Here is a 24,990-nt window from a genome sequence, read left to right on the forward strand (position 1 = left end):
CAAAGCGTCATGATGGGTTTATGCTCTTCAAACCCCACTGCTAGGAGAGCCAACGTCTGGAAACCACTCAAAGGCCCACGAACAGGCGAACTGGAAAGACTAGGGCCCACAGATACCGTGGAATACTATGCAGCCCTAAAAAAGATAAGAGCCAGACAATTTTGCTGCCGTGTGGATGGATCTGGAGAGCATCCGTGGGACCAGTCAGAGGGAGAGGCACAGACTCAGAACACCCTCTCCTACGTGGGCTATCAAGAAACCTCGTGGGGAGTATCAAACAATACTGAACTGAAGAGCGGAAATGAAACAGAAATAGAATCGAAAGGAAGAGCAGGAGAGCGGGGCTCAGGGGGACGCTGGGCGCCGGGGCAGGGCCTGGGGGAAATAAATTAGAGAAGGGACATTAGGACCATGGGGGAGGGGAAAGTGCCTGCCACAGAGGCAGCCGGGGGGGTGGGAGGGAAACTGGGGACACTGGTGGGGGGGGGGGGGCACTGGGACAGGGGTGGGTGTTGGGACACGGACACCGGAAAGTCAATCATCAATCTCTCCATCACCTTGGAATTCACGGTGACTCAGAAAACAAACATCGAGTAAACCCTAGTCCCTGCGGCTCTGGTCACTCCAGGAGAAAACGACCAGCAGGGCCGGACGGAAGCTCTCGTGGCTCCCCCACGCTGTGGCCGGACACTGAGCCCCGCCTCCCTGGCACCCACCCGGCCCTCTGAGCCCTCTGACCTTCACCAAACAGTCATCCCTGACCCCAAGTCGGGGCCCAGCCTGTGGCCGACGGGCCCATCACTGACTGCCGGGGGGGTTGGTTTGTGCTTCTCGGGTCCGAGTGGACTGGATGCTGTCCAGCACACACCGGCTCCCTGGACAGCCAGGCCCCAACTCGGGGAGAGGGAGATGGGCAAGACCGCCCCCCCCCCCCAGGAGAGCCAGCCTGTGGCGGAGGAGCACGATGGCAGCCAGAAGCTCACAGGAAGGCAGCTGCCGGCCCCCGGCCCCCGCGTGTGACACGCCAGTGGGTCTCCCCCTTTCTGCGCCTGCAACCATCACCGGCTTGTGCAAGTATGTGAGGACAGCGGCTGAGCCACTGGGGACGGCAGTTGCCGGGGACTCGGGCTAAGGTAAAGGGAAGTGGACAGGACGGGCAGCTTAGGGGACTCTGGGACCCAGAACGCTGCCCCCGTCGGGTCTCATAAGCGGCCTCTCTGACCTGGAACCATCTCCCCTGGAGACAGGCCCCCTGCGCAGGGCAACAGACACAGTTTTTTCCCTCTAATATCTCTCTCTCTCTCTCTCTCTCTCTCTCTCTCTCTCTCTCTCTCTCTCTCTCTCTCTCTCTCTCTCTCTCGTATTTGTGTCACACCCAGCGATGCACAGGGGTTACTCCTGGCTCTGCACTCAGGAATTACCCCTGGCGGTGCTCAGGGGACCATATGGGATGCTGGGATTTGAACCCGGGCGGGCCGCATGCAAGGCAAACGCCCTCCCCGCTGTGCTATCGCTCCAGCCCCTTACTTCTGTCTCTTTCCTTGATCCCCACAGCACCCCCTACCTCAGACTTACTCTCCCAGGGCCAGTCTAGGGCACCGTCTCGTGCCCGTGCACCAGCCCCGGGACGGACAGACAGACAACCAAAGCTGCAGGCCACACCGGGAAACGAAAACGGAGCCACAGGCCAGCTCGGGACACGATGTCTGAGGTGGCAATGAGGCGGCGACCAGGAGCCCAGATTCCTGGCCCAGCCAGACCCTGGCCCGGCATACCCCAATCCTCGGACCCGAGCAGGGCAGCTAAGGCAGCGGGGAGTCCCCGAGGGGAGGGGGCGGCGGGTACCTGGTCAAACTTGTTCACGTCGTTGGACAGCAGGTTGACGATCTGCCCCGTGGTGGTCTTGCTCATGGCCGCGCTGCTGAGGCGGAGGGCCTGCAACGAGAGGGAGGGTCGGCCGCCGTAAGGGGGAGGGCACAGGCATCGCACAGATGTCGCCGAGGGGCCCCAGGCCTCCAGAGCAACAAGCAAACAAACAGTAGGCACGGGGCCAGAGAGATGGGGAAGACAAAGCACTTTCTTACAAGCCCAGTTCTGTTCCCGGCACGGCCTAGGGTCCCCTGAGCTCGGCCAGGGGTCAGTCATGAGCACAGAGCCAGGAGCAGGCTCTGAGCACTGCCGGGTGAGCTCAAACACCCCACGCCCCCAAACATACACCATGAGTAAACATTATCATGTGCACAATCAGTGGACATTAATAAGACGCGGAGGGCGGGGCACAGCAGGGACGGCTGAAGATTCTCACGCGGGAACAAAGCCGGGGGATGTTCTGTCGGGCTGACAATCAGACCCCAAGGCCGAGCACCGGAAGGCACTTGGAAAGCAGGCCAGGGTGAAAGGGAACGGAAGGGCGAGACCTTCTGCCGCAGAGGCAGGAGGCGTCAGCTCCTGTCAGAGCCTGGGGTGGGCCTCGGTACTGCCCCGGGAGACACTCAGACCAGGAAAACACGCGTGTGTGTGTGTGTGTGTGTGTGTGTGTGTGTGTGTGTGTGTGTAGTATTTCCTGGTGATCCACAGCGGTGGACCCGCAGGATGTGTGTGTGTGTGTGTATGTGTGTGTGTGTGTGAAGAGGGGCATTTCCTTGTGATACAGGGCGGGTGTGTGTGTGTGTGTGTGTGTGTGTGTGTGTGTGTGTGAAGTGTTTCCTGGTGATCCACAGCGGTGGACCCGCCCCTCGGAGCCGGATGTGGATCTAAACCCAGAGTTTAAAGGGACCACAGGCGGCTGACATAGAACTTGAGGGAAAACGCCCAGAAAGTTCAGAGTCGGGGTGGGGGCGGGGAGATTTCAACATCGCTCCCCAGAGCACACACCGGAAGTCTGCCCATCTGGACCATATGGCAGGGCCGGGAAACAAAGCCCAATAAGCTGCTAAAAATAACACCGCTGCCTCCGTGCCTGAGAAATGGCTCGGCGCGTGCCTGGCACTCGCGAGACGCGGAAACTCCAACCGGCACCTGCAAGGATCCCCGGGACCGGGGTGGGGGCACGGGGGGAGCCCCACGACCTTCCCCGCCAGGCAAGCAGTGCTGAATACAGCCCCGACACCAAAGAATGGAATCCAATAAATGAGGCCCGTTTTTGTTTTTTGTAGGGTTTTTTCCCCCCCTTTTTGGGTCAAAACCGGCGATGCTCAGGGGTTACTCCTGGCTTTGCACTCAGGAATTACTCCTGGCGGTGCTCAGGGGTCCATATGTGATGCTGGGATTCGAACCCGGGTTGGCCGCGTGCAAGGCAAATGCCTTACCCATTGTGCTATCGCTCCAGCCTGGTTGTTTTTTTTTAATTACAGAAAGCGTTCTCTGCTTACTGGAAGACAGCCTTTAGAAACTCCACCTGACGGACACGGAGAGTCTCCTGCTAAGTGAAATGAGTCAGAGAGAGAGAGACAGACAAAGGATGACCGCACTCCCTTCTGGAGTATAAAGTAGCATAATATGAGACTGACACCCAAGGACAGTAGAGACAAGGGCCACGGTTCGGGGGCCACGGTTTGGAAGCTGGGCCCCCCATGCTGTGGGGCAGGCAGTTGGGAGGGAGAAGGAGCCACTAAGTGAATGATGGTTGGAGGGATCGCCCGGGACGGGAGGTGTGTGCTGAGAGTAGACAAGGACCAACCACGATGAGGCCTCTCAGTACCTGTACTGCAAACCATAATGCCCCAAAATTAGAGAGCAAGAAGGACTGTGCCTGCCAGAGAGGCAGGGGGTGGGGTGGGGTGGGGGTTGCGGGTGGGACACCGGGAATATCGGTGGTGGAAATGTGCAGTGGTGGAGGGACGGTGCTTGAGCACTGTGTGACTGAAACGGAATCATGCACGTTTGTCACTGCAGCTCACGGTGATCCAATAAAACTTAAAAAAAGAAAAGAAAAGAAAAGAAAGCAAGTAAAGAAAACCCCCACAAGGCAGAAAGAATAGTACAATGGGTGGGCTTCTGCCTTGCACAGGGCAGACCCAGATGTGATCACATGTGGCCCCCCCACTGAGCTCACCAGGAGTGATTCCTAAGCGCCACTGGGGGTGGCCCAAAAATAAAACCCAACAGAAACTCTCCCTATGGGGCTAGGCCTGAGGCACTTGCCTTGCCTGTGCTGAGCCCAGTTCGAATCCCCGGCACCCCACAGGGTCTTTGGAGCACTGCTGAGAGTACTGAGCCAGGAGTGAGCCCCAAGCACTGCCAGGTGTGGTCCCCGAGGGCCAGAGAGACAGCAGCTCGGGGCCTGAGTGCACAGGGCTCTGCATGAACCACCCCCCCACTTCACACACACAGACACACACACACACACACACACACACACAGAGTTTTGCCGGGATACCCCTGCTGGTCTGCATGAACGGCCCCCGACACACACACACACACACACACACACACACACACACACACACATACACACACACACAGAGTTTTGCCGGGATACCCCTGCTGCCCCCGCCCTGGCCACACACACACATACACACAGAGCTTTGCTGGGATACCCGTTGGTCTGCATGAAAACGGCCCCCGATACACACAGAGTTTTGCCAGGATACCCTGCTGGTCTGCATGAATGCCCCACCACACACACACACACACACACACACACACACACACACACACACACACACACACACACTTTTGCCGGGATACCCTGCTGGTCCCAGCGCTGCCAGGCCTGAGCAGAGCAGTGGGCCAAGTCCAGGCCAGAACAAGAGCTTGGGGCTGGGGCGGGCGGGGCGGGGGGCTCCTAGGGTCCTGGGCACCGCATGAAGGGCCCCATCGCCCCCTGGGCCCCAACAGTAAAACCTCCAAATATTGGGAAAGGAACAGTGTTCTTTCCACACAGCCTGTGGCCAAGAGGGGCCTGGGAGATAACAATGTCAGGCAGGCAGATAGGGAAGGGCCCTCCCCAGGAGGGGGCAGTACGTTTCCTGGGAAGTAACAGCTCTGAAGCTGCCAAGGCCAACCTTGCAGAAAACGGGAACAAAGGCCTGATAAGACCCTCACCTGGTTTCTGCAAAGCTCCCAGAAGTGGCTGGACCCCCCCCCCCCCCCGCCCACCTCCTCAGCAATAGACTTTGACCTAGTAGAAGCCCCACGTAGGGCAGGTTGAGAAACCCTAGGAAGGTCACCTTGAGCAAAGGATGCTCAGCCTATGCTGCAGGAGCCCATGTGCTGCTTGCGCCCCTGTGGCTGAGCACACGCGTGCGTGCTTGGGCACATATGTCGCCCGCATCTCCACTCTTGAGATGTGGACTTTCATGCTCTCCTGTCTAATGCTGGGGTTTGTGGGGGAGGGTCTCTCTCTGTCTCTCTGTCTCTCTCTCTCTCTCTCTCTCTGTCTGTCTGTCTCCCTCCCTCCCTCCCTCCCTCCCTCCCTCTCTCTCTCTGCTCCTGGGGAAGCCCGGGTTCTCTCTGGAGCACGTTCCTCTCCACTCTCTCCCACTTTCTCGCCCTCCTTCCTTGCAAAACCTACAATAAACACTGTAACTGTTCAGCTACACCTGAAGTCCCTTCCGGTGAGGCGAGACAAGAACCCGGTCACCCTGGGTCCCGGATGGCAGAGGCGGATCTGGACAAAGGGACCGTCTTTCACATCCCCGCTTCACATGCGCCCCCCTGGGACCCACTGACCTCAGTAAGACTCCTAAACGCATGGCTTTAAGTAACTGACGTTCAGAAGGGCCAGTGGCCAGGGCTCCTAAAGCTCAGACACCCCATGGAGACATCAGGAGAGGCGGCTGCTCACCCCTGCAGGAGCCTCCCATGCAGGCTCTGCTCGCGGCCCCCAGATGCCCCCGGCTCGTGTGCAGCCCCTTCTCTCCTCCCTCCCCTGAGCATCAGGGACAACACCTTTCCCGAGCACCCAGTGATGCTCAGGGCTTCCCCTGGCTCTGCACTCAGGAATCACTCCAGCTGTGCCCGGGGGACCATGAAGGGTGCTGGGGATTGAACCCAAGCCAGCGGCGTGTAAGTCAAATGTCCTACCCGCTCTGCCACGGCTCTCTCCAACCCCTGCAGAGACTGCTCCGGTTCTCCTGGTGGAACTGTTTGTCGAACGGTCTACACAGGGGCTGGTGAGCCTGATGGGCAGAGCACACGGTTTGCACAGAAGAGGCCCAGGGTGGATCCCTGGCACCGCATATAGTCCCATAGAAGTAACAGAAGCAGCTCCTGAGTACTGAGTCAGGGGCGCAGGGGGAGAGGCCGTGAGCACGGCCACCTGGTGTGGCCCCCAAAAAAACAAACAACCCCCCAAAAGGCCAAACATACTCAGGGATCAGTATTTGCAGGGTATAGGCCGTAGCTGGGGTCAACGGCAGCTAAACATACTATCACCCTGTTTGTAAGATTTAGAAAGGAGAATTAGAAGTTAGAAGGAGGAAAAACTAGTGATGTGTGTTGGAAATACACCCCCCCAAAAGCCCAGTGGCTGACAGAAAATACAAAATTCACACTATCTCATAGACATGTAAACTAAAACAACAGAGCAATGTCTTTTGTTTTTCTACCCAGAAAAGGATGTGAATGAAGGCAAAGATCAAAGACACAGAGCATGCAGCCTTCCAGGGTGTGAAGTTACCTCACCTCCCTGGCGAGAATGTAAAGGGTTAACTCTGACTTCAGGAAGAAATCTTGCCCATTGAAACCTTTGAAACAGACATCCCCACAGCCTCCTGAGAAATTCAGGATGTCATCCAAGGCTTGGCTTCCAGCCACAATATGAGGGGAATTTATCTAAATGAAAGTCCTAGACAAGCACACATTTCCTTTTCCTAATGTTTTCCATTTGTCAAGTTACCGATCAAGGGAACGGATACAAAATGAGCTTCACCATGGTGTGCACACATCTGTCAATACTAAGAAAGCGTCCACGGGCCGGAGTGACAGCACAGTGGGTAGGGCGTTTGCCTTGCATATGGCCAACCAGAGTGAAATCGTTGGCATCCCATATGGTCCCCCCAAGCACCGCCAGGAGTGATTCCTGCATGGCGAGTCAGGAGCAACCCCTGAGCATTGCTGGGTGTAACCCAAAAAGGAAATAAAGAAAGGAAAGAAGGGAAGGAAGGGGAGGAAGAGAAGGGAAGGAAGGAAGGAAGGAAGGAAGGAAGGAAGGAAGGAAGGAAGGAAGGAAGGAAGGAAGGAAGGAAGGAAGGAAGGAAGGAAGGAAGGAAGGAAGGAAGCCATGCCTCAGATTCCTGAAAATCAGCACACAATCAGAATATCAAATTCCCAGTGATACTCAAATCTCAGGGCCATTAAAAGACCGAGGACTGGGGGCTGTGAAGGCCAGCAAAGGGGCCTGTGCAGGCCACGGAAACACAACTGGGGTTTCCAGATCGAGGCCAAGATGTTTCAGTTTGTCCTTGAAGACACACAGCCAGTGGGAGCCGCCACTCAGAGAAAGAGAAATGGTTCCTCTGTCATCAGTTCACCCTCCGGGAGTGAAACGCAAAACTGGGCCAACCTGAGTGTGCTCACACGTTCACAGCCCGCCCAGAACCGGGGAGCGGGGAAGGTTCCTTCCGCAGAGACACTCTGGGGGGCTGGGGAAAGGGTGATTCCCACGAGAACCCGGTCTCGGCTTTCCCAGTGAGGGCCGGTGGCCTGAACCAGGACGGCCGGTCACAGGCCCCGAACAGGTGCCCGGGGCGGCCAGTGGGGCCAGCCAGGCCACGGCGAGCAGCCTCCTCGGGCCGCGACGGGAGGTTCCAAGGGACCGTGGAGACAGTCCTCGGCGTGGACGGTCCTCTCCGCTCCCATGCTGGCCCCAAGCTCAAACTGGGAGCTCTCAACTGGACGCCGGGGGGTGCCTCTGGAAGTCCCCCGGCCACGTCACCGTGGCCATCCGCTCCAAACTGCAGAAGCAGGAGGTGACGGGGGCCTGGCAGCCCGCCCAGGTCACGCTCCCTGGGGCCAGGAGACCCACGGCGCCGGGAAGTGAGGCCGGGCCGGGGACACTGAGGTCGTCTCTGGGGACACAACGGCTGCAAACGCAGCTCACCCCAGAGGGCTGTGGGCTCACATGCACCCTGAACCCTGGGCCTCTGGACAGAGGGAAGCCCAGAGAGCATGGGGGGGGGCCCTCTAGTCCCCGAGTTCCACTCCCCATCCCACCCCCCAACAATAAATCCTGCTTCTTTGTCTTTTTCTTTTTTGGGGGGAGAGGGGATTTGGGGGGAGAGGGGATTTGGGGTCACACCCAGCGATGTGCAAGGGTTACTCCTGGCTCTGCACTCAGGAATTACTCCTGGCAGGAGCTGGGGGGGCACCCTATGGGATGCTGGGGATCAATCCCTGGTCGGCCGCGTGCCAGGCAAACATCCTACCCGCTGCGCTATCACTCCGGTCCCTAAATCCTGCTTCTTCACCCAAGTTAGCGACCAGCAGCTTGGCAAAGAGCAGAGTTCGGCCCTCGCTGATGTTAACACGTCGGCCCGCTGCTGCCCTGCACTGGGTGGGATAAGGCAGTCATGACTCTGGGGACGAGGCTCTTGCCTGTCGGGCACCGGGAGAGGCTCCTAAGCACCAGTTTTGCAAAAACGGGCCCAACCGTGAAGGAGAGTGAGCAGAGGGCCCAGGATTGCACGCCCCGGCAGGCCTCTCCTTTCCCGGCTCTCTGGAGGTCTCCGAGTGGCCCTCCCAGGAGGGAGAAAGCAGCATCCGGAGAGAAAGGCCAAGCCACATTGATGTCACGGAAAGAGACTTGTCGCCACGGACCCAAAGCACAGACACGGAGGCCAAATATGGGAGGGAACCACCGGACACCGGACACTGCTGCCAGGATGAGCGCCAACCATCGGACAGCTGCCATTCGGTGTCCGGCTGAAACTCCGAGCAGGAGAGGCTGCCGATGTGTTTTAAAAAACCACCTTGGGGCTGGAGCGATAGCACAGCAGGTAGGGCGTTTGCCTTGCACGCGGCCGACCCAGGTTCGATTCCCAGCATCCCATAGGGTCCCCTGAGCACCGCCAGGGGTAATTCCTGAGTGTAGAACCAGGAGTAACCCCTGTGACCCAAAAAGCAAAAAGAATAAAGAAATAAAAATAAAAAACAACCTTGAAATGAAATGCAAGACAGGGTTCCGGGAACTCTGAGCAGGACACCCTTGGGCCCAGACACTTGACCAGCTCGAAAAGGACCTGCAGAGAATTTTCCTGGGGGAAGGGTTGCGTGAAGACAGAGGCGGCCAACTCACACCTTGGGGGGCAGAGACGCGTCCAGACTCTGGGGGGCGGTCAGGAGCCCCGTCCATCAGGACTCTGCGAAGGCCCTTCCTTGGAGCGTCCTCTCAGAGTCTGGGGCACGCGGCCTGCTGTGCGGACCACACCACGCGGAGCTGGGGAAAGAGGCTGGAAAGGCGTCACGGGGCCCGAGAGACGGTAGAGATGGTACTGTCTGTACCTGGCCCGTCGCATGCGGCTCTCTGAGTGCCACTGAGCCAAGCCCGAGCACAGAGGGGAGTCCATCCCATGGCACCTCCACGCACAGCCCAACACAGCCCCCGCCCCACCAGAAAAATAATAACTGAGTGAAGAAGAGAATTCTTTGGGGTGGAGGTCTTTTCATTATTATTATTGTTGTTGTTGTTGTTGGTATTGTTGTTGTTCCCTCCCGGAGAGCCCGGCAAGTTAGCGAGAGTATCCCAACTGCAAGGCAGAGCCTGGCGTACTGGATATGCCAAAAACAGTAACGAGTCACACAATGGAGACGTTACTGGTGCCCACTCGAGCAAACCAATGAACGAGGGGATGAGATAGTGCTACCGTGCTATTACTATTGCTGTTGCCTGCCTTTAGGCCATACCTGGCGGTGCTCAGAGCTTACTCCTGACTCTGCACTCAGGGATCACTGGGGGGGGGGGGGGCCGCGGGGACCCTATGGGAGGCCGGGAACAGAGCCTGAGTCAGCCTCGAGCAAGACCAAGTGCCTTAGCCTTTGTAAGTAAGGTCTCTCAGTTCAGAGAAGAAGCAAAGGCCGGGGAAGTGCAGCTGCTTATTGATAAGGACTGGAGGGCTGTGAGGATTTCCTATTTCCCCCCACCCCTGCCCTCCTGGCTACTGAATTCTAAAAATAGAGCTACAAGGCTTCAGATGATTAAAAATATGCTTTGGGTAAGTAGAATAATTTCTCTGGATAGGATACTGACCTTGAGAGGAATTGCTAAGTGTCATTAGTCCCTTCTCATTATTCAGTCACTGAGACCCTGAATTAGGCAGCACTGATTGCTGGGGGGGGGGGGGGGGGGGGTTGGGGTGGAGGCAGGTGAGAAGCCAGGTGAGTCTACAGGAACCAGATTCTCACCCACTGTGCAATCCCAACAGAAGCCCGTGATTAGCTATTGTTCATTCATTAGCATCCGAATTAGCCGCCAACTGCTCGGAACTCAGCCTTGAAAGAGGCCTCAAGGCTGGACCATTTCCAGGAGGCTCTTCAGGTGGTTCTTCCCCTTAGAAACATCCTCCCCCTACCCCCTCTGACTTCCACATCCCAGCAGGGGAATGTTATTTTACACAAAGGCCTTGCCCTTCACAAGGTGCCCCTGAAGGGACTGACCCAAAGCGGGAGAATCACACCCCTTTGAGATGCAAACCTTTGAGAGCTCTTTGGAGTTGGAGAAACAGGCGCCACCCAGAGAAGGGTGGACCCCCCCCTCAGAAAAGCAGAAGCCACATGCAGAAGCTAAAAGTCCTTGATAAGAATAAGAATAAGGGCCATCAAGACCTGGATTGGGAGAGGTAGGAACGCAGGTAGGGGGTGAGCTTGCACCTGGCCGACCAAATAAAAGAAAAGAATCTATATCAGACCTGAGCTAGAGCCTTAGTACAGCAGACGGGGCCAACCTGGGTTTGATCCCCTGCACCCCACTTGGTCCCCCAAGCCCGCCAGGCATAATTTCTGAGTGCAGATCCTGGAATTACTCAGCACCCCTGGGCGTGGCCCCACAACCCCCATCACGAGACTCTCTGAAGTGAGCTTTTGCCCACTGAAAAGGCTGATTACCTCCGAAGGTCTGCAGTGGGGCTCCAATTTGGGAAATTGTCAAGACAATTTGGGAAAAGCACATATAATCTCCCAAAAACTAGTCTCAGAGAAGGCCCTGCCCCCTCTGCCCCCTACCCCCTCACACCTCTCTAAGTAAATTTCTTTCCATAAAACTACCTTCACTGAGAAGATAAAAACAAACAAACAAAAAACCCTGCAGCAAGTAAAGCAGAAGGCCAGCTGTGTAAAGGACCCGGCAGACAGCCTGAACAGACTGGGGGCAGCAGCCTTGTGTGACCACAGCTGGGCAAGTTTCGGGACCCTGAACCTGCCCCCAACTAGCTAGGGAAGAGCACCGGGTTTGAGGCTGCCAACACATCCTGGCAGGCAGGCATAACCACAAGTCTGAAACCCAAGAATCTGGGCTAAAAGTTCTGCTGTTGATATCTGGCCCACACCCAGAGGTTTCATGGGGCTTACTCCTGGTCCTGTGCTCAAGGATGACTCTTGGAGGTGCTTAGGGCACCAGAGGGGGTGCTGGGGACCAGACCCCAGCTGGCCGCATGCAATGCAAGGGCCCTTTCTGCTGTACATCGCTCCAGCCTTGATCTATCCAAATTCTTTTCTTTTTTTTTTTTAATTTTGATTTGGGGGCCACACCCGGCAGTGCTCAGGTTACTCCTGGCTCTGCATTCAGGGATCACTCCTGGTGGGCTCAGGGAACCAAGTGGGGTGTCAGAGATTGAACCGGGGCCAGCCTCGAGCAAGGCACATGCCCTCGCCACTGTGCAATCTCTCTGGCCCCCTGATCCAAACTCAGAGAGACACACAGCTCAGAGCGAGGGGAAACGGGAGGGGGGGAGAGGGGGGTGCGGGGAGTCAACTGTCTCAGGAGCCAGAGGACAAAACCCTCCCCCACCATGTATCCTTCAGACAACGCTCAAGAGGAGATTCTCACCAGACACAGTGCAGGTTCAAATACTGACTTTGCGTGCGACTGACCGTAGTACAGTGCCCAGCGGGGCACAGGATCCCCCAGGCACCGCCAGGAGAGAGACCCCCGGGGTAGCAAGCCCTGAGCACTGCCGGATGTCACTCTCAAACAAACCACAGAGAAATTCTGGCCAGGTAGGTAAAAGCTTCGACGGCAAAGCGGCTGCAAGCAGCTAAGAGATGACTCCAGGGGCTGAGCCCCCTGGCGGGGCCGGTGGCCAGAGGGGGCCGAGACACACTGAGGGTCCGAGTCAGTGCTTCCCACGGGCCTCACGTTCGGAAATTCAGGGGCCAACTCTGCTCATGATCTCTGGGTGGAGGGTAAAATCTCCGTATCACGGGCACCTGAACCACGTGACAAGACACACAATACTAACAGGCTGATGCAGCATCGTGTGTGAATTAAGTTTAAGTGTGAACACCAGGGGCTGGAGCGGCAGCACAGCGGGTAGGGCGTTTGCCTTGCACACGGCCAACGCACGTTCGATTCCCAGCGTCCCATAGGGTCCCCCGAGCACCGCCAGGAGTAATTTCCTGAGTGCATGAGCCAGGAGTAACCCCTGAGCATCACCGAGAAGAAAGAAAGAAAGAAAGAAAGAAAGAAAGAAAGAAAGAAGGAAGGAAGGAAGGAAGGAAGGAAGGAAGGAAGGAAAGAAAGAAAGAAAGAAAGAAAGAAAGAAAGAAAGAAAGAAAGAAAGAAAGAAAGAAAGAAAGAAAGAAAGAAAGAAAGAAAGAAAGAAAGACACATTTGAGTGTGTACACAGCAACATGAACGTCTCAAGGTGGGGACTTCAGCTGAGGCTGGGCTAAGTGGGTCTTCAACCCACTCAAGGGGCCACCATCCAACCCAGCCTGGCCCACCTCCCGGGCCCTAACCTGCACAGCCACCCCCGGCGGGGCTGGCCAAAGGAGCGGGAGCGAGGGGGCTTCTGGTCTGCGGAGGGGCCACAGAGAGTCTCAGGTTAAGGTGCCTGCTGGGCACCAGATACGGTCCCCCGAGCACCGCCTGGAGTGATCCCCGAGCACAGAGGCAGGAGTAAGTAAGGCCTGATACCTGCTATGGCCCAAAAGCAAAAGCAAAACCAGTGACGGAGGGGCTGGGGAAGACAGCCCGGCGCAGAGGCCACGAGACTCGTCAGGGCCAGGCCCCGGGCTCGCTGCCTGGTAGCACCAGGTCCCCTGAGCCCCAGCACGCGGGCCCTGTGGGCATCCCCAGAACCACAGGCCCGGCTGGCCGAGAGCACCAGTGGGCCCCGGCATCCCGAGCACCTGAAGGCGTGAATGATCTCACCAAAGCCATGCCGAGGTAAACAAACGCACAGTCGAGCCACATCCCAGGAGGTCACTCGCCATGACAAGGGAGGGCTGTGAGCCTAGCAGCCAGGCCGTTTCCACTGCCTGGATTTTCTCCCAGGACCGGGGATTAGGAGGCGCGGCCGGAACACAAACAGCAGCGTGCAGCAGGCCGGGCCCAGCCGGCCCAGGAGGGAGAAACCGGCTCCGGTTTCCCCCCTGCAGCGGGGCCCAGGCCCAGGCCCAGGGCGGGCGGGAGGCAGCGCGGCTTTCCCACGTTTCTGGGATTGCAGGCTCCGGTGTAAGCCCGGCCACTCCAGACTCCGTAACGCGGCCCTTCTCTCAGGCTCATCAAGCGGCAAATTAATACCTCTGGGATATGTCGACACGCCGCTGAGCGCAGGGCCAAGACAGATGGGATTTCCCACAGCGTGAGTGGGGAGAGAAAAACAGGCGGACCACGACTCAGGGCGCCCCGGCACCGCGCTCGGAACACGCTCACGCCTGACCTCGGGCACGTGAGCTCTCCGGGAATACCCACGCGACGTCCGCGCAGTGTGACTTGGACGAACCAAAATATAGCTAAAGGATGACGGTGACGGGCGGGGGGATGGTGATGGGAGTGGTGGTGACGGAACGGAGGGTCTGGTGATGACGGAGGTGACAGCAATGGCGGGGACGGCAATGCCGTGTAGAAGTCACCAAGACACGCAGTGGTGACAGCAGTGGCAGTGACAGTGATGTCAGCAATGGCAGTGACAGTGATGTCATGTAGAAGTCACCAAGACAGACTCAGTGGTGACAGCAGTGGCAATGACAATGATGTCAGCAATGGCAGTGACAGTGATGTCATGTATTAGTCACCCAGACACAGTGATGACAGCAGTGGCAGTGACAGTGATGTCAGCAATGGCGGTGACGGTGATGTCATGTAGAAATCACCAAGACAGACGCAGTGGTGACAGCAGTGGCAGTGATAGTGATGTCAGCAATGGCGGTGACGGTGATGTCATGTAGAAGTCACCAAGACAGACACAGTGGTGAGAGCAGTGACGGTGACGGTGATGTCATGTAGAAGTCACCAAGACAGACACAGTGGTGACAGCAGTGGCGGTGACGGGGATGTCACCTAGATGATGATGAGGATGATGGTGACTGTGGTGTTGGTGTGATAGTAGCGTGACGACGGTGATCGGTGATTGTGATATTTAGGTGGTGGCTTAGCAGTGGTGGTGGTGATGGTGGATGGAGGGAACGGTGGTCACGGTGGTTCTGTTACAGTGATGGCAGGGATGCCAACGGGGATGGTGACTGACGGTGCAGATGACGATGGTGGTGGTGTGGTAAGGAGCGTGGCTGTTGATGGCAATGTGGCGGTGATGGTTTTCACCGCGGTGGCCAAGATGGTGGTGGTGGTGATGGTGACGACAATGGTGGTGGTGGGAATGAGAGGAGGAGGATCACAAAAGCTCTGTTTCCAGTTCCATCTCCCGGAAGAGGAAACCAGGCGTCCAGTGGCCTCGCCTGGACAGTAAGAGGTCAGGCCGCCAGGATTCCCACAATCTCCCAGATGATGAAGACTCTGCTCCAAGGGAGGAGCGGAACAGACAAGCCCACCGTCTGCCGAGCACAGAGAGGTCGGCCCGAGAGAAGCAGCCGCTAAGGGGACATGCCCGGCCGCCCACCGTATCTGGCTTCTCTTCGGAAAAGAGGGTTACTTAACTTGGGGGGTAGGGGACGCGTACCTAGCACTGCTCAGAATTTACTTCTGACTCTGTGCTCAGAGGTCACTCCTGGCAGGGCTCAAGGGATCATAAGAGGGGGCTGGAGCAATAGCACAGCGGGTAGGGCGTTTGCCTTGCACGCGGCCGACCCGGGTTCGATTCCCAGCATCCCATAGGGTCCCCTGAGCACCGCCAGGGGTAATTCCTGAGTGCAGAGCCAGGAGTAACCCCTGTGCATCGCCAGGTGAGACCCAAAAAAGCAAAAAAAAAAAAAAAAAAAAAAAAAATCAAGGGATCATAAGAGGTGCCAAGGATCAAACTGGGCTTGCTCACTTGCAAGGCCATCGCCCTACCCACTGTACTATACTACTGCTCCATCCCCGAGAATTATTTAGTAGAAACTGTATACCTCAGATTCCCAGGTAAAGTTCTGACTCGCACACACTGAGAAATAATTACTCAAGCTGGTAACATAGCTACCACCTCTCGATTAGCCTGTGTGTGGGCCTCACTCAAGATGCATTCATTCTCTTGGAATTTTAACTTCACAAAAATGTTTTGGATTGATTGAGAGCAAACAGGCAAAATGACATCCTCTTGATACTGGTGGCAACTGTTTTATTACAGGGAAACAAAGAAGTTTAAATCCTTGCTCCTAAAGCCATGCCGAAGACAACGGGATGATTCTATGACATTTCTTAATACAAAAATAGTGAGTCTATCCATCGGGTCTTAGAAAAGCTACAACAACACACAGCAGAAGACACAAAGGTAAACAGTATCAAAGCTATGAGCCCCTAAAAGATTTGCTTTTAAACAAAAAGAAGTAAATGTCAAAGTTTTATCCCCAAAACACAACCACTTCCTGTATTTCAATAAACATAACCAGAGCCAAGGAACATCGTGCATGGAGTTGGCAGTGGCCCCATTTATAGTTTTCTTTCATTAAGCAAATATTGTACGAGACGTAATACCTTGTTTTAAAAATGTGACCATGCCCTTTGTCAAAGACATTCTCCCCTGACTTACTTTTTTATAGATCTGATCACTAAAGGTCACTTTAAAATACAACCTTGATATAAATCAGTACTTCCCACAGTGGGTGAAACCAGCGGGGTGTGGGGCAGTTACCTCAGAGGCAACTGTGGGGTTTGGGGGTGCTGCTTGTTTAAAAGAAAACATTTCCAGGGGGAGCCACTGAGTGCTGCAGGGGCTTTTCTCCCCCCAGTAACGAGAGCAGCAGGCCAAGGAAGCTTGGGAACTGCTACGATACATAAAGGGCTTCATCAACAACAAAAGCTCCACAAACATGATCACAAGATACAGGCAAGGAAACGCTGGAAATCTTACTTCCCCATCAGATGTCAGAACAAATTCAGTGAGTGTACCCGCCGGGGCGCCAGGTTGGTCTGTGGCCCCAGCCAGAGGGGCACTCACATTCCACACGAGCGAAGCCGCTACAACCACCACCGCAGACCAAGGGGGACGCAGACACCAGCTCTTTCCCCGGAAGGTTCTAGAAGCTTCCTTCAACCTCTGGGATGTTCCCCGTGTGTCGCCTCCAGACGGCCCGGGGAGGGCCGGTCTAGCCTGACGCCGACTGATGCCACTTACCTTCCGGTAGATCATGTGGCACATGGCCACGCGCAGCCTCATGCCGGCGCACTGGACGTTATAGAAGTACAGGTGGTGCAGGATGGCCAGGAGCAGCGTGCACGTGGTGAGCACCGTGGCATAGGCATAAGCTTCGTGCAACGCGGCCGTGTTCGTGGGGTCGTAGTTCTCAAAGTAATTAATGATTTTCCCCAGAAATAGGGGCTGGACCACTTTGGTGCCTTCCTGAAAGAGAAAGCGGGAGAGGAGAAAAAAAAAAAGAAACTTCATAAGAAATGTAAGTGTGGGTTGGAGCGATAGTTACAGCGGGGAGGGCGTATGCCTTGCACACGGCCGACCGGGGTTGAGTCCCAGCATCATCCCATAGGGTCCCCCAAGTCCCGCCAGGAGTAATTCCTGAGTGCAGACCAGGAGTAACCCCTGTGCATCGCCGAGTGTGACAAAGCAAAAAAAAGAAAAAAAGAAGAGAAAAGAAAAGAAGAGAAGAGAAAAGAAAAGAAATAAAAAGAAAAGAAAGGGGAAGGGGAGGAGGAAAGGAGAAGGGAAAGGGAAGGGGAAGGGGAAGGGGAAGGGGAAGGGGAAGGGGAAAGGGAAGGGGAAGGGGAAAGGGAAGGGGAAGGGGAAGGGGAAGGGAAGGGAAGGAAAGGAAAGGTAAGGTGTGGGGCAGGAGAGACAGCCGGGCGGGGAGCTTCCTGCCTTCTGTGCATCTGACCAAAGTTCAATCACTGGCAAGTCCAGGTGGGATCCTCGAGCACAGAGCCAGGGGTAAAGCCCCCAGCACCCCCGGGAGAGGACCCCCAAACAAAAACGTAAATAAATGCAAGTTTAGAAGCAAAAGCTTCAAGCCAGACCAGTTTTCCTGCACGAGAGGGTTTGCTGATGTCAAGGTCTGGAGATGCCCCGTTTACGGCTCGGGGAGCAGAAACCCGTCAGACGCCCTGGTGTGCTTCCTCACAGCATCGCCTGCGACGACCCCCAGGCTCAGTGCAAAGACCATCAAGTTTCAGGATTCCACACCGGACAGGCCAAGCACGCTTGGGGCTGTGGTGGGCAGAGGACCAGGTCAGTCTCGGCCCAAGGGGAGAGGGTTTTTCAGAAAGGAGGGCCCGGGTCCAGGGCAATGGGAGAGTGGAGAGGGTGTTTGCCGTGCACGCGGCTGACCTGGCATCCCCACAGCGTTCCCCGAGTCGGCCAGGAGTGAACCCTGAGTGCAGAGCCAGGAGTAAGCTCTGAGCACCGCGGGGCGCACATCTCCGACCCCCCCCCCCAAAAAAAATTAAATTGTGGAAAATGGGACTGGAAGGGTCAGGCGCTTGTTTATATGGGGCAGCTCGGGACCCACCTGCTCAACACCCAAAAATAAATAAATAAATAAATAAAAGGCGGCTCATCCACAGGAAGCCCCGCTCTCCCGGCCGCCTGCAGCCTCCAGCGCCCCGAGCAGCAGCAAGCGAGAGGCGAGAGCCAGAGGCCAGAGGTCAGAGGCCAGAGGCCAGCTCCACGCGGGCCCAACAGTCCAGTTTCCACCAGAGGCGGGAAAAAGGAAGCCCGGAGCTCTTGGCCTACGCCCAGGCTCCCGGCACCCGGGAAACGGGGTGGGGAAGTCCCCCCCCCCCACACACACACACACACGCGCGCGCGCACCCCACACCCAGGGCACAGAGTCCAACAGTGAAAACGCAGCGGCTGCGTTTCAGACTGGCTGGAAAATAAGGCCGTCAACCAGGTCTCCACCTGCCGGGTCACAGCGGCCGCCAACAATGTTAGAGAAATATTAACACCCGCCTGGTCGAATGAAGACCCCGCATCCCTGAGAGGGGCGGGGCCGAGCGGCTGTGCAGGCAGCAGATGCTGGGGCAAGAGGCAGGGCAGCTGCACTGAGCCCTGCCTCGGCCACTACCCCACCCCCCCCAGGTGCTCGGGCCATCACCCCCCTGCCCGGAGCAGCTCACACCCTCCCCAGAAGCAAACACAGGGGCCCCACTTCCTCCCAGACACTTCTGCCCAGAGAGGGGACAGAATCCCGGCCATCTGGTACAGAATCCGGCTTCTCCCGGCTGTCCCCAGGCCTCGCCCTGCCCAGAGCAGGTTCAAACTCTTCGTCCCAAGGGCTTGAGGGGAGGGAGGGTCCTAGCAGCCCCCCCCCAACACCCCCATCATACCCATCACACAGGCTCTGCCGGCACAATCTCCCTCCTGGACCCTCCACGAGGGGCGCTCCCGAGCCCTGCACTGTGGCCCCGCCTGCCACAGGTCACCAAGGGTACGTCTAGGAAGCAGAAGGGCGAGTGAGCTGATTCCCGGGCACCCAGGAGGTGGCAAGGGTGCCCGGAAGAGGCCCCGGTCGGTCAGCTGGTCCTCGGACCACTGAGACTCGAAGGGGATGAGGACTGAGAGTTTAGGGCCGGCAGCAGACCCGAGCCCCCAGAAGCTCTGGGCTAACTCTGCCCTCCCACCGAATGCCATATATAAATCATCGTGAACGCTTAATAAAAATAATATTAAATTGAAGAGGGAAAAGAATCTCTCTGGAGGTCCCGGGGACTGAGGGGAGGGTCTGTGGTACCCACTGGCTCCTTCGACACAACACGTAACAGAGTTGGGTTCTCCAACTCCGCTGGCCTCTGGACTCGAGGACCCGCCCGGGGAGGGCGGGGGCAGCCAGCAGGGCGCAAGCTGGTCGAGTCCCAAAGCCAAGGCCAATGGGACAGAAGGCCTCCGAGGGCAGGCCACACCCACCCGCGCATCTGGAAGGTTCTGCTGAGACAGTGGCTAGGTGAGCCAGCTGAGCAAACAGGCTCACTAATTAATGAGCAATTCGGGTTCACGACCCGCCCCGTCCAGCAGCTCTTCACCTACCCCTGCGGCCCGCACTCTCCCCCAGGGAGCGAGAGGCCAAACTGCCCCGCCAGGGCTGAGTCTGGCCACCATGCTGACCGGTGGACCCAGAGACGCATCTGTCTCCACAAACAGAGTCCAGAGCCGGGAGCCAGTCACCATTCCCGGCCCAAGCGGGATGCGGAATCTTCTGGCCTTGGGGACCACAGGGCGCGGGTGAAGGAGCCCGCGGGAACCACAACCCCTCCATCCGCTGACCCTCGCCCCTCAGTCCCCGGGACCTCCAGAGAGAGTCTATTCCTTTTTTTTTTTTTTTTTTTTTTTGCTTTTTGGGTCACACCTGGCGATGCACAGGGGTCACTCCTGGCTCTGCACTCAGGAATTACTCCTGGTGGTGCTCAGGGGACTGTATGGGATGCTGGGAATCGAACCCGGGTCGGCCGCATGCAAGGCAAATACCCTACCCGCTGTGCTATCGCTCCAGCCCCAAGAGAGTCTATTTCTTTTTAAGTTAATGTTCATTAAGTGTTCACGATGATTTTATTACATTCAGTATTCCAACACCCAGAAAGAGAGGGACAGACACAGAAGGACTGCACTCATTTGTGGAAGAGACACTAACAGAACGGGAGACTAACACCGCACACAAGGCACAAGTCCCCCCAGCTGCTGCACAGATGTGGGGCTTTGGGGGGGTGCCGGGGGGGCCATGGGGCTCTGGTGGGGGGTGGGGTCTGGGGCAGCCACATCTGGGCCGCTAGCAGAGGCACTTGGCCACGATGCTGGGGACCAAAGCACCTGCTCCAGCTTCGACTTATCTCCTTGGTTCCTAACTCCTGTGCTCAGGGGAATTTCCTGTTTATATTTGGTTTGGGGACCCCACCCGGCAATGCTTGCTCGGGGGACTCTTCATGGTGCCAGAAACCAGACTCGGGTCAACTGCGTGCACAGCAAGTGCCTTAACCCCTGTATTCTCTCATTCTCTCTTTCTCTCTCTCTCTCTCTCTCATTCTCTCATTCTCTCATTCTCTTTCTCATTCTCTCTCTTTCTCTCTCTCTCATTCTCTCATTCTCTTTCTCTCATTCTCTCACATTCTCTCTCATTCTCTTTCTCTCATTGTCTCTAATTCTCTCTCCTTTCTCATTCTCTCTCATTCTCTCTCTTGCTCGCTCTTATTCTCTCTCATTCTCTTTCTCATTCTCTCTTTCTCTCTCATTCTCACTCACTCTCTCATTCTTTCTCTCTCTCTCATTATCTGGGGGTGGGGGGCTGAGGGGGTACATCCTGCTGGTTCTGAACTCAGGTATGAATTCCTAGTCGTGCTCAGGGGACCAAACGGGATGCCAGAGATCGAATTCAGGCTGGCTGTGTGCAAGGCAAACACTTCACCCCTTGGACTTTCTCTCCGTCTTTGGAGGATTCAGCCTCCCTAAAATCCCTCCTCCGGGTCTCCTGGGATAACGTACTGCAGACAAAACTAGATGCGCAAGGCTCCTCGCTGGACACAGTTCCCAGCCCGTGTTTCCCGAGGCACTTGAAATGCTTCTGACCTAACGTCACGGCGAGCCCTGGTGCGTGAGAAAGAAAAACAGTAGCGGCATGAGACGCGGGCCGGCAGACAAAGAAAACACGCGAAGCAGAAAGGAGTGAGCTTATGGGAAGAGCGAAGGGGCAGCTGGTTCGGAGGAAGGGGGCGGGGAGCAGGTGCAAAGGGAGACTCGGAGAGACCCGGAGATGCGGAGGGAAAGACGCCAGAGTCAGAAGGACCCAGCGAGCAGGGCGGCCAGGCCCCTGGGTGCCGCTCCCAGGCGTCAGGCCCCCAAACCCAATCCAAAGGCGTACACGCACACCTCGGGTTCCCGCAGCTCTCTCTGGACGGACGAGCTGAGGGGACAGAGAAGCCGTGGCCAGAGCTGTGGGCCAAGGCGGAGTCCTGCACCGTGAGAGGTGCGAGACGCCAGTAGGGGCGGGAGACAAGCCCCCGGTGACCTCACCCATCTGTGGCCCAGGAGACAGACCCCCGGCCATGCAGTACAAAGCCCAGGCTCCAGGCGATGTAGGGAGAAGGTGGGAGGGTGGGGGGCGGAGGCGGGGACGGGCGGGATGGTCTCAAGGTGGGCAGTGGAGGGTCTGGGCACTTGGGCATGAGATTTTATACATCCAAACCATGACAGTTGCTACTGTTGTAACCAGGTTACCTAAACCAGGAGTGACAGTACAGCAGGGAGGGCATTTGCCTTGTATAAGCAGCTGACCCGGGGTTCGACCCCTGGCCTCCCATAGGGTCCCACCACCACCCCCACACACACACACAAAAAAAAACACTAAGCATTTTGGGCCTGCCAGTACCCAGGGAAGCAGGGAAGAAGCCTGCCTTGCCGGTGCCTACCCAGGGTTCAATCCCCAGCACTGCAGAGGGCCCCGAGCCTGCCAGGAGTGAGCACTAAGCCCTGGGCACCACTGGGTGTGGCCCAAGGAAGGAAACTTGGAAAATGCCCCGGCCCTTCCACTAGGGACTGTTCCTCAGGGTAACAAAGGAGCAGACCATGGTCAAGCTGTTCTTTTTTCTTTTCTTTTTTTTTTTTTTTTTTGGCTTTTTGGGTCGCATCTGGCTTTGCTCAGGGGATTCTCCTGGCTCTGCACTCAGGAATCACTCCTGGTGGTGCTCGGGGCACTGTGGGATGCGAGGGACTGAACCCAGGTTGGCAGTATGCAAGGCCAACGCCCTCCCTGCTGGACTATCTCTCTAGCCCTCAAGTTTCTTTTTACGGAAATAATAGCTTGCTGGGCTGCAGCGATAGCGCAGTGGGTAGGGCGTTTGCCTTGCACTCGGCTGACCCAGGTTTGATTCCTCCACCCCTCTCACAGAGAGCAAGCTACCGAGAGTATCCCGCCCGCACAGCAGAGCCTGGCAAGCTCCCCATGGCGTATTCGATATGCCAAAAACAGTACCATTAAGTCTCATAATGGAGACGTTACTGGTGCCTGCTCGAACAAATTGATGATCAACGGGATGACGGTGACGGTGACAGTGACAGTAAATACCTTGCTAATCCTTGCTAATCCATGAAGGAAGAATTGGGAGAGCACCATTTTACAAGTCCCGTAGAGAAAGGATTTTGAGCAAGGATCACAAATAGCTCCTGATAACACATGTACACGCACACACTCCCAGACACAGACATACACAGACACACACACACACACAAGCAAACAGAGACATATACACATAAACAGACACACAGAGATACACACAGACACAGATACACAAACACAGACACAGATAACCAAACACAGGCACACACAGACACACAAACACACACAGGCACACACACACAGACACACAAACAGACAGACAGACACATACACACGCTTCATTAGGAACCCCCAAGAGAGGGGCACGCCCCGCGCCCCCGGGAAGACCCATCAGAGAAGCAGAGAGGAACTGACCCGCCAGGCCCAGTTCCCAGACGGACCCAGCCCGCACCCCAGGCCTGGGACGAGTCACCGGCGCGGCCTGCCAGGCCCAGACCTGCTTTCCTCCAGGACAGAACATCTGCTTCCTTCCCCGAATGCGAGAAACAGGGAAGCCAGAGAGGGGCCCGACAGCCTGGAGCACAGGCTCTCCAGACAGGGAACCCGGGTTTAGTCCCGAGCACTGAGCAGGGAGCAGCCACTCCAGCAGGTATGGCACAAAAAGCAATAGATACAGGGAAACAAAAGGCTAAAAAGGTGACTCCAGTATCACTCAAACAATGAACAGGTGAGGGGAACGTCAGGGGGTACGGAGACCTCCCTAGTGGGTAGAGCGAATGCTCTGCACACAGAAGCCTGAGTTCCAGGGACTCAGCCTGAGCACTGAGCTGGGAGCAATCCTCCAAGCACCACCTCTCCTGGCACCCACCCTCCCCCCACCAGAAAAAGAGGAATGAGCACTCCCTGGACACGGGCTGAAACAAAGGGGGTAGGTTCCTGATGCCTGACAGGGGTACCGAGTTACGCAGGGAAAAGGACCTGAGCAATACAGTACAGCAGGCAGGGCATTGGCCTTGCACGTGGCCGGCCCGGGTTCAATCCCCGGCATCCCATATACCTCCCCCCGTCCCCCCAAGCACCGCCAGGAGCAACCCCTGAGCATCGCTAGGTATGACCCAAAAAAGCCAAAATAGGGAAAAAGAAAGGCAGGGGCCAGGGCAATAGTATGGCAGGAAGGGCGTGTGCCTTGCACGCAGCCCAAACTCAGGGTCGATCCCCGGCATCCCATAGGGTCCCCCAAACACAGCCAGTGGTAATTCCTGAGTGCAGAGCCAGGAGAGAACCCTGGGCATCGCCGGGTGTCACCCAATAAAGCAAAAATAAATAAAACATTTAAAAAAAAAAAAAGATGCCGGGGCACTGTGAGAGGGAGGGGGTTTCCAGGACCCGCCTCGGCTTAGGAGAATCCGACTTTCAATCCTCTTCCCCCCACCCCTGCATCCCAGCTCTCCTGAGAGAAAGAAAAGCAGAGTGCAAGGAGGGTGTTAACAGCCTCCTCACTGGCCCACCAGGGGCGCCCAGGAACACAGGGGAACCCAGAGACGCCTGGGCAGAAGATGCAGGGGAGAAGGGGCAGGGGGCACGGGGGCAGGGGTGTGAGGTTCTGAGGTGCCACAGAGCGAACCAGAGCCAGGCCGGCTGCAAGCTCAGGGGAGTCTGGGGGCCGTCCGCAACCCGGTGTGCAGAGCTGGCGAGGGGCGGAGCCTCCCCCGCCCCCTTTACAGAGGGGAAATGGCCCCGCGGAGGTCAAGAGCCCCTCGGGGTCGGGGATGTGGGAGCCGGGGTCAAGCAGACCCCGGGGCGGGTTCAATCCCCAACATCACATGGTCCCCCCAATGCAGGAGCCCCCAAATAATCACCGTCATCATCTTCATCCCCAAATTCCATTTATGGTGAAGAAACATATTCTGAGGCGGCCCTCGCCCCCCTTCCCTCTGACTCCATCTCACAGTGCTCAAGGGGCCTGGGGACCCCACCTGTTGGAGTATTTCCCCTTTTCCAGCTGCCTTCTGGAGTTAATTTCAGAGGCAGCTTCCCTTTTGTCACAGAAGCCTAGCTGATCTTTGACATGCAGATTTTAGGTGCTAGCCAGGCCTGACTTGACATTGTAGATTCCAGGCTCTGGCCTAGCCTAGTCTTTGGGATGTAAATCCAAGTGCTTTCAGCCCAAAGAAGGCTTAGGTTTTGGTTTTGTATCTTCTTTGGGGGGAGGGGGGGCGGGCCTAGATTAATGGCCTGCAGATACAAGAGAATTATGTTGCCTCAATGTTCTTCCTGTAAAATCTTTTGGTGCCTTTGGTGACGTCAATGTATTGCACCCTTTGGAAGGGCCATGATCAATAAAAAGGGGTTCGGAGAGAAGGTGAGGGGCGGAGAGAGTGTATAGAGGGAAGACTGGAATAAACTGCAAGTGAGACCAACCATCATGGCTCCGTTCCTTCCTTCCCCTGCCACATCATTGCCATC

At 56.6% G+C, this 24,990-nt stretch overlaps 1 protein-coding gene across 2 annotated transcripts in view; it reads right to left on the reverse strand.

Annotated features, from left to right (window-relative positions):
- ABCC4 (ATP binding cassette subfamily C member 4) overlaps positions 1-24,990 on the reverse strand; it is a 203,686-nt gene that overhangs the window by 137,238 nt on the left and 41,458 nt on the right. The window contains exons 4-5 of one of the 2 annotated variants that reach the window (XM_055142185.1): positions 16,650-16,874; positions 1,846-1,935 (exon numbers count right to left, since the gene is read on the reverse strand). In XM_055142185.1, coding sequence (XP_054998160.1) covers positions 1,846-1,935; positions 16,650-16,874 — 315 coding nt within the window. The remainder of the gene's footprint in view (positions 1-1,845; positions 1,936-16,649; positions 16,875-24,990) is intronic. The other variant, XM_055142190.1, reaches the window with a different exon arrangement.

The sequence above is a fragment of the Sorex araneus genome, chromosome 1 (genome assembly GCF_027595985.1).
Source record: "Sorex araneus isolate mSorAra2 chromosome 1, mSorAra2.pri, whole genome shotgun sequence".
In the NCBI taxonomy this organism is placed as follows: Eukaryota; Metazoa; Chordata; class Mammalia; order Eulipotyphla; family Soricidae; genus Sorex; species Sorex araneus.